Source organism: Carassius auratus, chromosome 30 (assembly GCF_003368295.1).
Source record: "Carassius auratus strain Wakin chromosome 30, ASM336829v1, whole genome shotgun sequence".
Taxonomy (NCBI): domain Eukaryota; kingdom Metazoa; phylum Chordata; class Actinopteri; order Cypriniformes; family Cyprinidae; genus Carassius; species Carassius auratus.
Window position 1 is genome coordinate 14,986,298 of NC_039272.1, and position 17,039 is coordinate 15,003,336.

The following is a 17,039-nucleotide window of genomic DNA, read 5'->3' on the forward strand; positions in this document are numbered from 1 at the left end:
AGGTGTTATGTGAACCAGTATTGATCTTCTGCAAAAAATATTTAGCTCATCACTGACAATGTCTCTGCAGGAAATGTGGATCTGGTGGCAGCTGCATTCAAAATGTCCTAGAGCTATAGTGATCTATTCCAAAAGACTTCATGTGGCTTATCTGGAAATTGAAAACAGAAAAAATCAACCTGAGGCCTATAATTAGTTTTATGTAAATTATTAACATCAAAATATCTGACGGATTTTTACTCGGATTCTGTTGCTGTTCCAGACCATGTTAGGCTTCTCCAGAATGACAGTTCTTCAATGCATTGGAAGAAGTAACTCAGAGAAGATACAACCACTTGCTCTGGTTTTTGCTGTTGTGTGTGCTGTCTCAAGTGGACGTAAATGTGCAGCTCAGACCAGGTCAAGGCTGGTTTTAAGTGTTTTTACCGACTGTTCTCCACACTTTGGATTTAAACTGGGTCAGACTGTCAGCTTTATTTTAAGCTCTCATAATGTTTAAGCTCAGTTGGATTCAGATGTGACCCTGGACCACAAAACCAGTCATAAGTAGCATGGGTATATTTGTAGCAATAGCCAACTTTACATTTTATGGGTCAAAATGATAATTTTTTCTTTAATACCAAAATCAATAAGATATTAAAGATCATGTTCCATGGAGATATTTTGTAAATGTCCTACTGTAAATATATTTAAACTTATTTAAACAATTTTCTCAATATTTAGATTTTTTATTTTTTTGTCAGATGTAATATTATTATTGTAATATTGGTTGTCTCTACTAAAAGGTAACAGAAAAAGCACTGAAATAATCATGATTAATCTGTTTCTGTTTATACGTTTTGCAAAACAAAATCTTTAAGTACTCCCTGGATCAGTAAGTAGCCAATGAATGTTTGGCAGTTACTGCTCCACAACCACACAAGGCCAGAAATGCATGCGAACACAAGTCATTTTAAAGTTTTATTGGTTTATTCCGTCATTGTCCGTTTTATTGGTATTTGATATACATTATGCGCCTTCAAAGTGAAAAAGTGTAGCTATCTACTGGCCAACATATTTATGGGTTGATGTTATGATCTTTACTGCCATCGTGTGGTGGATTGATACATAACGAAATTAAATTTAATGAAATGTATTACTTTTGTACTCCTTTTCAGCCATAGTAGGCTTTAATATCAATTCTATGAAATCTAAATCGAGTCTTGTAGACAAAGTAGCTTTACAAATAGAGGTATTTAGCATAAAGTTACTACCTAAAGTATAGACTACCTTAGCTCATACCTTGCCTTAATAATTTGTACTGGAAAAATATTTTTAGTATTTTTGTCTTGTTTTCCGCTATTAAAAATATCTAAAGATTCTTAAATCATGATATATTTACTAGAGAAAAAATGCAATGGGTAAAAAAAAAAAAAAAAAAAAAAAAAAAAAAATTATTTCTTGCATTAACTTTTGATATATTTTTCAGACAACAAGATTTAAAATGTTAAGTCATTTTTAAGAATGTTTAGATATTTGTTCTGGAAAGCCAGACAAATTAGTTAATGGGTTTCTCTATCTTTTTAGTGGTTAATTTCGTGCTAATTGCCTAAAGCTAAATACAAAAAAAAAAATACAAAAAAAAAAATGTCATCAGTGTTAAGGACTGAAATGGAACACTGCCTAAGGTGGGACAATTGTAGCTCCCCATTTTCGGACTATAAGTCGCACCTGAGTATAAGTCGCATCAGTCCAAAAATACGTCATGATGTGGAAAAAAACATATGTAAGTTGCACTGGACTGTAAGTCGCATTTATTTAGAACCAAGAGAAAACATTACAGTCTACAGCCGCGAGAGGGCGCTCTATGCTGCTCAGTGTAGGCTGCAGGAGGACTGAGCAGCATAGAGCTCCCTCTCGCGGCTATAGACGGTAATGTTTTCTCTTGGTTCATGTCTCTTAGTTCATTTCTCTTGATTCATGTCAAATTAATTTTGATAAATAAGTGGCACCTGACTATAAGTCCCAGGAACAGCCAAAGTATGAAAAAGTGTGACTTATAGTCCGGAAAATACGGTACACGAATGCCAGTGAATTCTGGGTTCTGGTAAATTAGATATTTTCATTCACAAATTAATTTTGTCTAACATAGTTTTACTGTAAATTAAGAAAATATCAAAGTTGCCATTTTGCAACTCTGTACCACAGTGGAATTGCAGTAATTTATTTCCCCATTGGGATATTTTATAGATAGTAGCATTAATAAAATTATCACAGTTATTTAATGATTTTTAAGTGTTTATTGTAGTATAGTTGTATTTATGTATAAATAACAAAATTATGTCTTCTTTTCAGAAAATGAATACAGCTATATTTTATGGAAAGGGCAATAGGAAGAGTGCAGAGTTGGCCTGTAATGGAGAAGAAAGGGAAGTGCAAATACCCTGGCTGCAGGGAGATCGTCCACATGAAGTGCAGCAAATGTGACTTACACCTTTGCATCACAGCTGAAAGGAACTGCTTTTTGCAGTTTCATGGGATGTCATGAAATGTGACATGAGTTGATTGAGACAGGTGCACATGGATGGACAGGGGAAAACCCACACTGAGGGCCAGCTGTGGCCTAATGGTTACAGACTTGGACTAGTTACCCGAAGGTCGTAACGATAGCCGCCTATCGTAATACCTGTATTTTATGTTTTCATGTTCTACATGGTATTAGTGCATATTTCAAGCTACCATGCGTTTACTTAACTTGTATAAAATACTTTCAAAAAGACTTGTTTTTGTTGTTGGAAACTTTGTGGATGTAAAACAATAAACAGTTGATGAATTTGATATGCATATATGGTACAAAAGCGAATTTTTTTGTCTGTATGCAAGCATTATTATAGTACTTTTAAGTACCATTTTGAAGGTTAAATGAAAGGAACCTACTTACTTTTGGTTTGCATGAGTTCCAAGTATAAAAATCTATCAATATCTAAAAGAAATATCAATTTAAATAGAAAAGATAATCATAATTTAATAGAAAAACTACATTTTTGGCCATTTTCTATATTGATGTACACTGTTGCCATATGGCAACGTTTTCCTAAATACCCCCCCACCCCCCACCCCAATTTTTTTTTTCAAATACTTTTTTGGATTCGTATAATTGAAGCTATTTCATGTAATAAAAACTTTTACATAAAAATATTTCATGGTTAGAACATAATGCGTACCCGTTAAGCATATTATCGTTACAAAATAATATGTAAATCTATTCCTTAGCTATTTTACAATCAGTTTATAAAAGGCTGCTTTTCTGTGGCCTTCTCAGAAATGTCAGTGTTTCATTTCTGTTTTCTAGAAAGCTGTAGCCTACTGCTGCTGCTGTCAGGGTGACATGTATTATGAATGAATGCTGCCGAGATGGCGCCGTTCGCTTCAGTCTTCATTGTTCATTATGTAGACACAATATTTGATCCTATTGTAATATCTGGTTTGGCCGTGATCAGCGATCAGAAACTGGATTAGCAAAGCAGGCGTCAATTCTTAGAACAGCGTTTGATGCAGAGGATGTTTATGCGGCGCTAGGACCCAGGGGACGTGTTCTCATTTTCACAAGTCACAATGCAATTTGCATGCGTTTGTTCTGCAAGGCAAACACTGGCGCATGAGTGAAACCTAAACCCCCGGAAGATCGAGGAACAGACTCGCAGACAAACTTACTGGTGTTGTATCAATATCGTGATGGGTAGCTTCCAGTCTTTACCGGATGACCATCCATATCGAACCCTGTCACAGAAGACAGGCTGTGAGTATAACTATTACGAAGGGTTTATATGTAATCTAATTAATAGCCCGTTACTTAATATCTGACAAACGCAGCAACATTTACACAGGAACTGTGTAGTGATATAAATCATTTAGTGACATGTCGGAAATAACTATATCTTCTTTTCACATCTTTTGTAATTTACAGCTCAGAGCTACTGTACTGCATATTTAGTTTAATAAGCCTACCTGTTGGAAAACTCTCCAGTAGGCTAATGTTGATATACCGGTATTTTGTTATTAGCATTCATAATTGTTTATGTGTAGCCTACATAGGAAGACAAAACTGTAAATTCAGAAAATATCAAATTTTTAATGTTTATGGATGCTTAGATTGATACCTCTGTACTGCAGACCCAAAATATGGAATTAAACCACAAAATGTGTAGGCTACCCTAAAAATATGCAGCCATTCATTGTTTACACACTATTGTTGTTCCAAAGCCATATGACAAATGGAGATATTTTCTGGCAGCCTCAATGACCTCTCAATCACCACTCACTTTAATCTTCTTCCATGTAAGTGAACAATGACTGATGCTACCTGTCTCTAAAATCACCCTTGTGCTCTACAGAAGAAATAAAGTCATATGGGTTTGGAGCAAAATGAGGGTGATGAAATAATGACAGAACTTTGTATTTTGGTTGACTGATCTCTTGAAGTACATGTGATCTCATGTGATCATTCATAATTCAGTTAGGGGAGTCAGTCAGATAACAGCTACGTGTGTGTGGTGTCTTGAAGTTTTAGCAGTTGTGTTAACTTCACACATAGTGCATGGTGCCATCTGGTAAGTCATCACCTCCATTATTTTCATTCTCTTTCAGTTTCACTGGAGCAGATCGCAATTCTCCACAATCGTTTTAAGCAGCTCAGCCAAAATGAGGAAACATTACGGTAATCTCCAAGAAGTAGTTGTGTGGGGGAAGCATTCTGCAGAGTGTTGCAACAGAATGATTGTTCAACATGTCTTTCAAGAATAAAAAAAAAAACAAAAAAACGTTTTGCTGGTATTAACTATTAGAAAAATTTGAATTAAATTATTATTTAATTGTTTATGAATTAGAAACAAATTAGTATGTCGTAGAAAAGTTCATTTATTTCAGTAATTCAACTCAAATTGTGAAACTTGTATAATAAATCAACTCAATGCACACTGACTGAAGTAGTTAAAGTCTTTAGTTCTTTTAATTGTGAAAATGTTGGCTCACATTTAACAAAATCTCAACAAATTAGAATACCTCATAAGACCAATAAAAAATTTTTTTAGTGAATTGTTGGCCTTCTGGTATGTTCATTTATTCTACATGTACTCAATACTTGGTAGGGGCTCCTTTTGCTTTAATTACTGTCTCAATTCTGCGTGGCATGGAGGTGATCAGTTTGTGGCACTGCTGAGGTGGTCTGGAAGCCCAGGTTTATTTGACAGTGGCCTTCATCTTATCTGCATTTTTTGGTCTCTTGTTTCTCATCTTCCTCTTGACAAAGAGAGATTCTCTTTGGGGTTCAGGTCTGGTGAGTTTGCTGGCCAGTCAAGCACACCAGCACAATGGTCATTTAACCAACTTTTGGTGCTTTTGGCAGCGTGGGCAAGTGTGGGCAAATCAGCATCTTAAAAAAGTTGGTCTTCAAAAGGAAGCATAAAGTGCTCCAAAATTTCTTGGTTAACGGGTGCAGTGACTTTGTTTTTCAAAAAAACACTATGGACCAACACCAGCAGATGACATTGCACTGCAAATCATCACAGACTGTGGAAACTTAACACTGGACTTCAAGCAACTTGGGCTATGAGCTTCTCCAGCCTTCCTCCAGACTCTAGGACCTTGGTTTCCAAATGAAATACAAAACTTGCTGTCATCTGAAAAGAGGACTTTGGACCACTGAACAACAGTCCAGTTCTTCTCCTTAGCCCAGGTAATATGTCTCTGACATTGTCTGTGGTTCAGGAGTGGCTTAAGAGGAATGCGACAACTGTAGCCAAATTTCTTTGACACTTCTGTCTGCCTTGATCCCATCCTTCAGTCTATTCTTTGTGAAGTTCACTCAAATTCTTGAATCAATTTTGCTTGACAATTCTCATAAGGCTGCGGTTCTCTCAGTTGGTTGTGTATCTTTTTCTTCCACACTTTTTCCTTCAACTCAACTTTCTGTTGACATGCTTGGATACAGCACTCTGTGAACAGCCAGCTTCTTTAGCAATGAACGTTTGTGTCTTACTCTCCTTGTGAAGGGTGTCAGTGATTGTCTTCTGAAATGTCGGATCAGCAGTCTTCCCCATGATTGTGTAGCCTAGTGAACCAAACTGAGAGACCATTTTGAAGGCTTGGGGAACCTTTGCAGGTGTTTTGAGTTGATTAGCTGATTGGCACGTCACCATATTCTAATTTGTTTAGATTTTGTTAAATGTGAGCGAAAATCATCACAATTAAAAGAACCAAAGACTTAAACTACTTCAGTCTGTGTGCATTGATTTTTATTTTATTTACACGAGTTCCACAATCTGAGTTGAATTACAGAAAATAAATCAACTTTTCCACAACATTCTAATTTATTGAGATGCACCTGTACTTGATTCATGTTTCTGCCTAGGTGGTTTGCTTGGTTATACAACATATATTCATACATAACAGGACATACAGTACAAAGCATAATGCCTGTCATTTACTTATCAAACCTAATTGTTTTGTGTGCTCATCTAAAGGAGAGATGACCTTCAAACAATACAAGACCTGGAAAGCAACCCAATTCGGTACGAGATTATAGAAGCTTTCTTCGATAAAAGGTTTGTGCTTATTTGTATTTCTATATATGTTTGGTGTTAACAGTGACAAGAGTTATGTATTGTTTGAAATGACCTCCTACTGCCTCCGAATTCGAGATTGCCTTTGAGTAATATGTCACATTTTTGAAGTTTAATTAGAAACATCACAAATATCAGTGGCACTGTCTTCATTCAAAACAGATGTTAATCAGCACCTTAATAATAAAGGGAAGTATTTTGACACAAAAGCCAAAGGTGGCTTTTGTGGTTCTGTTCCTTTGAGAAGTAACTTTTAACGGCATTGTATAAAATTATATTTATATATATATATATATATATATATATATATATATATATATATATATATATATATATATATATATATATATTTATATTTATATATTATTATATATAAATATAAATATATTATTATTATCAATAATTTTTCATGCCCAATAATTTTTATATAATTTTCTTATATAACTAATTGTAATAGACTGACTGAATAAATTCTTTAAAAAAAATCATCTACATCTTCCTTATAAATAAATATTTAAATTTGCAATATGTAGATCTGCATGCTACAACATTGTGTAGTTTTTTAAGCGTGTGTTTCTTCCAAGGGTCAAAATCATCTGCAAACCTGTAGATTAATATTAAAGTTTAATATTTAGGTTTCAGCAAAGCTGTTGATGTAGAGCAATAACACATTACTATCCCCACTTGTTCTTCACAGGAACTTCCAGAAAGATGATGTGGGATCTGTGGATGAAATTGGTTTTGAGGAATTCCTTACAGTCATGTCGTACTTCAGAGCACCAGCCCATAATATCACAGAGGAGCAGAAAGAAGAAATGAGAAGAGCCAAACTGCGCTGTAAGGGCATGCAGAAATGAAATTCAAAACATTCTCTGGAAACTAAGATACTTGGAGATAAAATACCAGTCAACTGAGCCATAAAGTCACAACAGAATTGATAAAGTACTCTCTTTCTTTATAGTCTTGTTCAACATGCATGACACCGACAATGATGGAACCATAACACTGGAGGAATACAGACATGTAAGAAATTACCAATTTTTGTGAAATTAAATCTATCTTTTATAAAATATGTGTACATGTGGGTAGTTCATGATTATCTCCACAGATTATCAGAAGTGTTGTGGTCTCTCTTCTCTAGGTTGTAGAGGAGTTGTTGTCCCGTAGTGGAGCTCTTGGAAGAGAGACAGCTAAGGGCATTGCAGATGCTGCAATGCTGGAGGTTGCCAGTATCTCAGTAGGCCCTATGGTATGTTATTTAGAGGCTTTATCACCAACATTTCATGGAGAAAGTATATCAATATTAATTCAATATATCTGTAAAGTTAAGAATGTATAAGAATTTTTCAGGTTTTTGAGTTCAGTAAAATAATAATAAAAACCATTCATCTAAATGATGCCACATGAAGCCCTTTTTGTTAAGTGAGTGACCTGGGATGTTCTAGGTTTCTCCTTTTTGTATTTTGAGAATTGGAGAAATTCATTCGTCCATTTATTCATTTGATATATAATTAACATAGGAAATTATTATCTCCTTGATTGTATGTCACCATATGGAAGAATTTATCCCTAAAGTATTGAAGTCTTTACACACAGACACACACACACACACACGCACACACACACATGTTTGTTTTTGTGAAAAGTGGGGACACCCCATATTCTATGGCCCTAATTCTAACCCTAACCCTCACAGGAAACTGCATTTTTACTTTCTCAAAAAACTCATTCTGTATGATTTCTAAGCGTTTTATAAAATGTATAAAATGGAGACATGGGTAATGTCCTCCTAAGTCACCCTCTCCTTGTAATACTTGTGTCATACCCATGTCATTATTCAGAGTTGTGTCCTGATATATCACAAAAACATGCCAACACACACACACTTGCTAATTTGTCTGTATGCTTGTTTTTTTTTCAGGCACCTGATGAGTTCTATGAAGGAATAACATTTGAGCATTTTTTGAAGGTTTGTCAATTTGTTTCTTATTTATATGCACAAGCCATATGGTCATATGGCCATTTAGCATTTGCCTATTTTATAAGGCAAATATTATGTTTTTCATTGCTTTAAACATTATCACATACAACATGTGTAAACATAAGAAGTTGTATAATTTGATCATGTAAGACTTGCTTTACTGATATAACACTCTCTTTCTTGGTTTCCTGCTCAACAGATTCTTAAAGGAATTGAAATTGAGACGAGAATGCACATTCACTTCTTAAACATGGACACAACTGTTTTTTGCAAGCATCATTCTGCCTAGGTACTGCCTGTAATGTATATTTTCCAGTAAAATAAGCACTTTATTAGCTGAGGCTGGTTTAGAATAGTTTGGATAGATCTCTAGTTCTATGAACTATTTGTAGGATGCGCAGAGTGTGTATTTCACAAAGGTTGAAAAGCAATAAGAAAAGTGTGCATTGATATTTGAAACTCCTTGTTTTGCATGCACATATCACACAATTATGGTACTATAAAATTAAAACTATGCAGGCATGTATTCATTTATTTTACTTGTTTTTTTAAATTAATTTTATTATCTCTTTATTCTAAAATAACCAATTATTCTAAAATAACCAATTATTCTAAAATAACCTACCCTACTATACAATACTATAACTGAATGCAATTGTAATATATTTTCACAGAAATAATAATCCTGAATAGAGTAATCATATTATTGACACTGTGACATAGCAATAGCAATATGTGCAATTTAATTAAAACAATACTTGAATCTAGTCTCAAAAAAGAACTGCAGTTACTCCTATCAACCAGCAGATATCGCTAATGTCACAGCTTTGTTCATGTGTGTCGCTATAGAAATACTCAGGTACTTGTACAACCAATAAGCATGTTTCAGCACGTCTTGCAAGGGCAATTAGAAGTGTATCAATAAACATTACATTACAAACAATACAAAATTAATTAATGACACTATGATAATGATAATGTCTAATTGCTAATGGACACCAAAGAATTCAATTAATATCAGCAGCAGAGACACAGGGCAAATTCCAGTCAGCTTTTTTGCGCCCTTGGAGAGCACTTCATGAAGGGGACGCCATTTGTAGGGAATTTCCAAACAAAAGTGAACAACTGAATCCCTTCGCAAAGTGCCTTTCCAGAAGTCCGTTAGCGAAGGGACCATGCGATGGTCACTTCACTGACGTGATTTCAGTTTGTGATCGTGTGATCTTCAGTTAGGATATCTTGCAATGCTTTTTAAGGCAAAGTTGTTGTTAATTTAGACCTCACATACAAATGTAAGTATAATATGCTTATTAAATTTAACTTTATTTTAATACAAAATATTTTTCGTCAGTAATATTAAGATGGTAGTGTAAACAAGTTACGTTTGAAGAAGCTTAATAGTAAATAAGACACAATTAGAGAATATTTGAATAAAATTATAAAATAATTGTCCAGCTAACATTTGGTCAGTCATTCCCTTCGCCAAGGGAGTTTGAAACACTTACATGAGACAGTAATGGCCTATACCCCTTAAAAAAACACATTTCATAGGCTCTGCCCTTCGAAGGGAGTAGGGCATAGGGATGATCCCTTCTGTTTGGAGTTCGCCCATAGAGCTGAAGTTGTGCTTTGTTAGCATTTATAAATAGCACATGGATGGTACAGATGTAGGTTAAGAAATAAACTGTGTAAAGCATTTTATTTGCAAAAATGAAACTGGCATTTACTCTGTGAAAGTGCAAAAATATCTCAAAATGAATGAATGTTTCTTCTGTTAACCTTAAAAAGGAAAAAACAAAAAGACTGTATATGCACCCACTGTGTATTGAAACAACTTGCAACTTGCATTTACCACAATAAAACGGTATCTTGAAACGCTGAAGACTTTTTGTAATGCACTGCTATTTTTTTCCCCTGACAATTCAAAGCATTTCTCAGATTTCTTCAGTATTTGACGGTAAAAAGACTATGATCACTTTCATATTTCATGTGAAAGTGTCAAGTGAGGTTGCCAGCGCTAGACAGGAAAGAAGTTCTCACACAAGCACCTGTTTTGATTGTATGTTATTTGATTAGGGGGTCTTCCCCACCACAAGCTGCCTCTGAAAAGCTGTGACACACTACCCTCTTTTTTCAGTTTCATGAAAAGATGTGCCACTCCCTTGGTTTGCTAGTAAGCTGGCACCACTACAAAACCCCCATCTGTGCTTCTACAGAAGTCAGCATTCAGACATCAGGAAGTTTGATGCAGCATCTCATATCAAACATCACCGGGTTGTTTGCTACAGATGTTTTGCAGCTTCAGGACAGACGTTTCCAGGGCCATTCAGCTGCTAGAGATCATTATGAACAACATGCTGATTAAAGGGGTTTAAAAACTCCTGCCATTAGGTTTAGAACTAGTGGAAAAACTCTCTGGATTATGTAATTTAAGAGTTTAGTGGATCTGCATGATAAGTAAGAAGGCAGGACAGCCCAGACAAAACGTAGACACTGGCGATTTCTCAGATTTACACTGTGCATAGTTTTTGGTATGCACAGAGCACTTGTATTTTTAGGCTTCTGAATAAAGATTGCTTACCAAACAGAGGGATACATCTTAGTGGGTCCACGTCCTTCCTAGTCCAGATCGTCTGAGGCTTAGGCTAGTGTTTCACAAAATTAGATGCTTAAATAAGATGGACTGGTGCATGGCTACATCATAAAGGTTCCTCCCCTGTGCTTATGGTGTGAAAATACTATTAAAATTGTCATTTGAAAAATACTTTATAATAAAAATCTTTTTACAGTGAATGACGATACTCTGTGGTCTCCCAGTGGTTTACATTATGTACAGTTTAGCTTTTTCCCCTTATTTTTTTCCCCTATTTGTTTTTTAAATAAAATTCCCAATTATTTTATGAATTTTTTTTTTGTCTTGCATTAATGACATTTTAGCAGGATTCAGTGGAACTTTTGGGACTGCTATCCTTTTGATATGTAGTGTCCTGGGAAGGACCTCCACTGATTCAGTATGACAATGCATCTAAATATTTAATTGAGATAAGTGTAAAAGACATTGCTTTTTGGGGGTTGGGTGCTGATATTGCATTTTTTTTTCTTGTCCCCGTTTTCCTGAAAAAACGTTGCCATGCACAACTTGACCTATAATGAATCTTCCTACTTCTATTTTAACAGAAGCGTGTGACTAGGGCAAAGTGCCTAAGATGGCTTTTTTTTTTTTAACTAAAATCACCCACTCACAACATCTAATTAATAAATCAGACAATACATTTATCATTATTTATTGATACCATGTGTCTCTATTGGTTATGTAGTTTTGCATGTTGTTTAGTGTGATATGGTGCTATGATGTTACTATTGTGCTATGATTTTGATGTTATTTAAAGTGTCAGCAATATACTAAATGGAAAGAAAGGAAGAAGCACTTTTGAATGCCCATGTGTGCAACTTTGCGAAATTTGTAGACAGTATAAGAACAAGAACAGAAGTTTTATTTTTGTTTAGTTTATTTTGAAGGTGGAATGCAAAGTAATTAACATCATGACATACTGCACTTACTGGGTTCAAATAAATAAGTATCAAAATATTTATATATATATATATATATATATATATATATATATATATATACATGCATACTCAGGACATTCACAGAAATCATTCGCGAAATGTATAGAGCACAGTCTTTTAATTATAAGGGGAATGGTTTGAGATTCACATACACACACACTCACACACACACACATTCATACCTTGTGACAGAGTAGACGGCTAGCCAGTTTTTCCCCCTTTCTGATGTGGTGAAATGAATGCGTCATTAAGGGCTGATATCAGTCTCTTGCACTTCCTATCTTCTAAAATGGTCTCAACTGAAGGCGACGTCTCAGACATATACATTTTACTAGTTTATTTAGATCATGCTATAGACGTTTGTATTGACCACAAAAGCCAATATGGCTAACATGTGACGTCACATTTAATCACTGCAAATTTCTTTGTAATCAAAACAATTACAAGTGACGACATATATAACATCATAGAGTGTTGTTAGGAAATCCTGAGTAACTAAAGTGGTTCTGAGCCTTCTTTCTTGCAGGTCAAAACCCAACACGTAGTCATTCTGCTTACAGTTTTGATGCCGGCTGTTGCTTTATAACTAAATCAAATTGAAATATTTTTACTGTCAAATAAATCAAGGAACCACAACAGTCTATGACAGCCAAATAACATTATCCACTCTTGTCCTTTTAAGATTTTTTTTTTAATAACTTACATACATACAGTATATTGATATGGCAGTTAGGACAAAAATAAATTATATCAATAAATATTTCAACAAAACATATTCTGGGTATCTCTTCAACAGTTAAGATGTACAAAAATAAATATGAATAAATTACGTCAATATTGTTTTATGCTACAGAACATCAGTTCATCAAGAACTGATCTTTGTTCCTCTTTCTGCACAATTTTCCCTTAAGAGACTTCTGTTCTTGAACTGCTTGGCTAAGGAGCTCCTGAAGACGAGATAGAACAATGCATCCATAGGCTTTCTGCTGGAAAATATTTTGCGCGGGGGGAATTCCCGTTGGCCTTTCAGCTGGCTCAGGAATGGGTATATTTGGCTGCAGGATTTGTAAGATACAGTTCACCCTCAGAGCGATGTGGTGAACATGTGTAATCATACTGTGAAGCCCCTCCACCACAAGGTTTGTTGGAGGATTTAAGTCTTTCTGCTGCTCCATCACTGTCTTCATGTGCGGAAGAAACTCTTTCAGGTGGGTATAAACACTCAAGATGCGCTCTGACATGGTCTGGCCAGAGATGGTTGATACTGGAACATTGTCCATTTGCATATCACAGATCAGGTCCGCAGAATCTCCTTGACTGGTTTTCTGATTGAGAGGAGACAAGAGTCTATAAGAACCCTGTTTCTTATCAGTCAATCTTGATTTTAGTTGTTTTGTCTTACGATAAATCTTTTATAGTCATTTTGAGGCCCATAGTAGGCCTGGTTAAGAGGCTTAGACAAAAACTGATTCTTGAAAATAAACCAAGTGTCCAACCAAATAAATCAGTGTCTTGATTGTCTTTTGCATAACCTATATTTACCTATTCATCTGAAAGACTCATTTCCACATTTGATGACTATTCATGTACTGTATATACTGTCAAACAGCTAAATTTACAGTTCCCACATATTCTCACCCACTCTCAAAATAGCCCAGTTTTGTCAATGGAAGGAATCACCTCACTGTATGTTGAAACCACCCAAGCAACTGTTGACCATATTAGGCTCACATTGTCAGAGCATCTCTTCAGTGTTGTACCAATCACAACTGATTTAGGACCGCTGACGTAAACGTCATTTGCAAGGTTAACAATTATACTTAATTTTTTTTTTTTAAATATATAGAAAGAGAGTACTTACATATGTTTCTAAGATCTCTGCTGACCTTTTGGCCATCGACTTGGTGAGCTTCAGACTACGGTGAAGAACTTTGCTGCAGTTCTCATGCTTGCATGGCATTGTTGGATGCACTAACTCAACAGCAATCAAGATGAGGATAAGGATGATTATTCCTGAATAATAGTAAAAATGCAATTAAAGTCATTTTCAGCAAAACATATTCCTTTTTTTATGGTGATCCTTTCACATGCAGTAGTACATCTTTAGCTTCACATTCACTGCTGTCAGAATGACCAGATTTCCATCATATGAGTACACATGTATATAATCAGTATTCATGTAAAGCGATCAGATGCAACATACTTTAACAAATATGCATATTTTGTTAATGTATATTGTATTGGGTTTTTAATCAAATCACAGCATTAACAATGTTCCATGTCTGACCATTGTTAAGCATGCCTGTAAGCATATTGTTATGTGTGCAGTGTGGATGTAATACTTACTGAATTTTGCTTGTGATCTCTGAGATAGGCAGACCATGTTCCTAACATGACAGTTCATTCTCCGTTCACAGACCAAGTTTCAAACTGGTCATGATCACAACTCTGAAAAGTTTTTAAAGACTGAAACCGCACATTTGTCATTGGAAGGAAATGACGCAGCCAGCTTTCTGAGGCAACAAGAGTTCCCAGAATTTTTTTTTTCTTTTTGCGTCTTCATTATCACATGTACTATGTGTAATGTTCCCTCCTACTTTAGTTACCACTCAGTTATTGTGTAGCTGTATCTCCTTACGTGATGCAGAGTCTGGATAGGTTGAGCAATCATGTACACTGTAAAAAATTTCTTGTTGTTTTTACAAAAACTTTTTGGCAGCTGTGGTTGCCAGAATAATTTTGTAAAAATACAGAAAACTGTAAACACATTTACGTCAAAAACTGTTAATTTTACAATATAAAGCTGTAATTTACAAACAAGAAAATGTGAATATAAACCAGTAAATTCTACAACACACAAAATTAAATCTGTTTTGTACCTTGAAAATACTGACAACCACCATAATAATAAAGATGGTACTGTATAAGAGAAAGCCACATGAAGTATCAAAGCTCATCACAAGTAGCTTCACCACAAGCAGAAGTATATATTAACATATAGAAGGTGCACATTTATGGAAACACAAAACACCATCATGGTAACACACGTGATACTTAAATAATGCAAAAAACTTTCATTAAGCAACAGAAGATGTAACATAAAGCTCAAATGTACATAACTGATAACAAGAACTATTTAAAAACATGATTATTTAAACAAAATACTTTCAAACGTGGAGTGTCACGCAGGGAATTCTGGGAATATCAGTTTACAGTTTTAGACTGTAAATTATACATTGATTTGTTCTTTTTTTACTTCTAAAAGCTGTATAATTAACAGAATTTTACTGTAAATTTACATTAAATGCTTTGTTAGATCTTTTACAGTTTTTCCCTGTATATAGTACGGGAACTTACTGTTAACCTATTATCAGTTTTTTTCCGTAGCGTTTTTACAAAATTTTACAGTTAAAATTACACTTATTTTTTACAGTGTATATTTGTCATAGTTAATTTACATTCAATGTCAGACACATAAATGTGATGAGATTTTACTCTTACCTCTCATATCTTATTTTATGTTGCACAATGCTATGTATTTGCGATAACACTAAACAAGCAGATTACTTCTATTCATTAACATTTTTATGCAAATACCCTTGGATTTTGAGATCAGTCTTTTCTGACATTACATTGTGTTTATTATCGTGTTTAGTCAATAACATTGCTCTAAATGTGTCAAAATAATGCCAAAAACAACAAAAATTAGAAAAGGAACCACCATCCAGCACAGTGCTCATCCACCCTTGCTCTGAACTTTATGCCTGTTGGTTCCACAGGAAGTGGTCTATTAAAAGGAAGGTAGTTTCTCAACACTAGATTTTCAGTGATACCTTTCGATCTTTTGTTGCAAAAGCACAAAGTTGGACATTTCAGCCACCTATTAAATTCAGACAAGGAAGGAAGATGACAAGGACTTTGATGTGTTTTGATTTGCTGCACTTTTATTTAACTTTTGAGTGATGAAATTGCATTTTTGAAGCATGCAGCATGACTAAAGTCGACAAAAATATGTATCTGATGTTAACTGACCTAAGCTTTATTTTGAATCGTTATGACTCTGACCTACAAGGGAATCCCTAGAGTAAAAAAAATTAGAACTTGCACAAATTTACTATAGCCCCCCAATTAAAGGCTGAGCTCACAGCCACATCTGTAAAAATATATTCTTATGCTTAGGCAAATAAATGTAATTTCTTGGGTAAGAAGTCTGTTGTTCCTGCATAAGTGGGACACTGATGTGGTAAGTCAAAGGGGAAATCAGTGTCTTCTCAGCAAAACACAGGTAATTGTAGTTCAGTACCTGGTACTTTCCACAATTCTTACCGAAAAAAAAACAAACATTATAGGTAAAGTGTCGTGGGAAGGAGGAGAAGTTGGAAGTGTTGGATTTGCCCTTTTATGCTGATTGTGGTCACTTTCCCCTGTACTGGTATTGTTGTTTTAACATCCTGGGGTTTGGATGTGGGTGTGGCAGCCCAGTCTTCAGAACTGTATAGGGCCACTTTCTTCCAAGGCACCCCCCTTCTTATGTTTACCAACTCTAGCCAACTCTTTGGAAGTGAGACTGTGTAAATTCAGCAGTATTAGTGCAGACAGGTCTGCTTTTTTATTAGCGACAAAAAAGATCAAAGATAATTTCTCTTAACCTCTTAACCACACAGGAAATGCTTTACTTGACAGTCCTAGGAAATCCCCCAGTCCTCTTCAAGTATTTCTCATAATTACCTATTTAGACTTTTCACCTCAAAAAAGTACGCAGAATCTTGTTGCAACAGAGTTAAGAATAATGATAATTTGTAACAAGGGAGCATACAGCTCTCTTACTAGTCAATGAGTGGAATCTTGATTTTGTGTACGAACTGCAAATACACAACAATAGTTGT

The 17,039-nt window shown here is 35.0% G+C and overlaps 2 protein-coding genes across 3 annotated transcripts; one reads left to right on the top strand and one right to left on the bottom strand.

The window, feature by feature from the left end:
- The first annotated feature begins 3,275 nt into the window (after nucleotides 1–3,275).
- LOC113049342 (calcineurin B homologous protein 3-like) lies at nucleotides 3,276–11,244 on the top strand. 2 transcript variants are annotated; one of them, XM_026211618.1, is made up of 9 exons: nucleotides 3,276–3,778; nucleotides 4,627–4,696; nucleotides 6,501–6,581; nucleotides 7,297–7,436; nucleotides 7,561–7,622; nucleotides 7,741–7,848; nucleotides 8,521–8,568; nucleotides 8,780–8,869; nucleotides 10,718–11,244. In XM_026211618.1, the coding sequence occupies exons 1-8, from the start codon at nucleotides 3,715–3,717 to the stop codon at nucleotides 8,867–8,869; spliced, it is 663 nt and encodes a 220-aa protein (XP_026067403.1). In that variant the 5' UTR covers nucleotides 3,276–3,714; the 3' UTR covers nucleotides 10,718–11,244. The 2 variants fall into 2 exon arrangements, with proteins under 2 accessions (XP_026067403.1, XP_026067402.1); XM_026211617.1 differs by lacking the exon at nucleotides 10,718–11,244 and having other exon boundaries at nucleotides 3,277–3,778; nucleotides 8,780–9,523.
- Nucleotides 11,245–12,274: 1,030 nt separating this feature from the next.
- m17 (IL-6 subfamily cytokine M17) lies at nucleotides 12,275–14,870 on the bottom strand. Its single transcript, XM_026211616.1, has 3 exons — nucleotides 14,500–14,870; nucleotides 14,015–14,166; nucleotides 12,275–13,478 (listed from the first exon to the last, which is right to left on the bottom strand). Exons 1-3 carry the CDS (start codon nucleotides 14,555–14,557, stop codon nucleotides 13,011–13,013), a joined length of 678 nt encoding a protein of 225 aa, XP_026067401.1. The 5' UTR covers nucleotides 14,558–14,870; the 3' UTR covers nucleotides 12,275–13,010.
- Between the last annotated feature and the right edge of the window lie 2,169 nt (nucleotides 14,871–17,039).

Excerpts from the sequence above, each read along its gene's own strand:
- m17 (XM_026211616.1), bottom strand. The coding sequence starts at position 14,557 with ATGAACTGTCATGTTAGGAACATGGTCTGCCTATCTCAGAGATCACAA. Across the intron at positions 14,167-14,499 it reads GAGATCACAAGCAAAATTCA|GAATAATCATCCTTATCCTC; the intron begins GTAAGTATTACA and ends ACTATTATTCAG. Across the intron at positions 13,479-14,014 it reads CAGAGATCTTAGAAACATAT|AAAACCAGTCAAGGAGATTC; the intron begins GTAAGTACTCTC and ends CCTCTCAATCAG.
- LOC113049342 (XM_026211618.1), top strand. The coding sequence starts at position 3,715 with ATGGGTAGCTTCCAGTCTTTACCGGATGACCATCCATATCGAACCCTG. Across the intron at positions 7,437-7,560 it reads GAGAAGAGCCAAACTGCGCT|TCTTGTTCAACATGCATGAC; the intron begins GTAAGGGCATGC and ends CTTTCTTTATAG. Across the intron at positions 7,623-7,740 it reads CACTGGAGGAATACAGACAT|GTTGTAGAGGAGTTGTTGTC; the intron begins GTAAGAAATTAC and ends TCTCTTCTCTAG.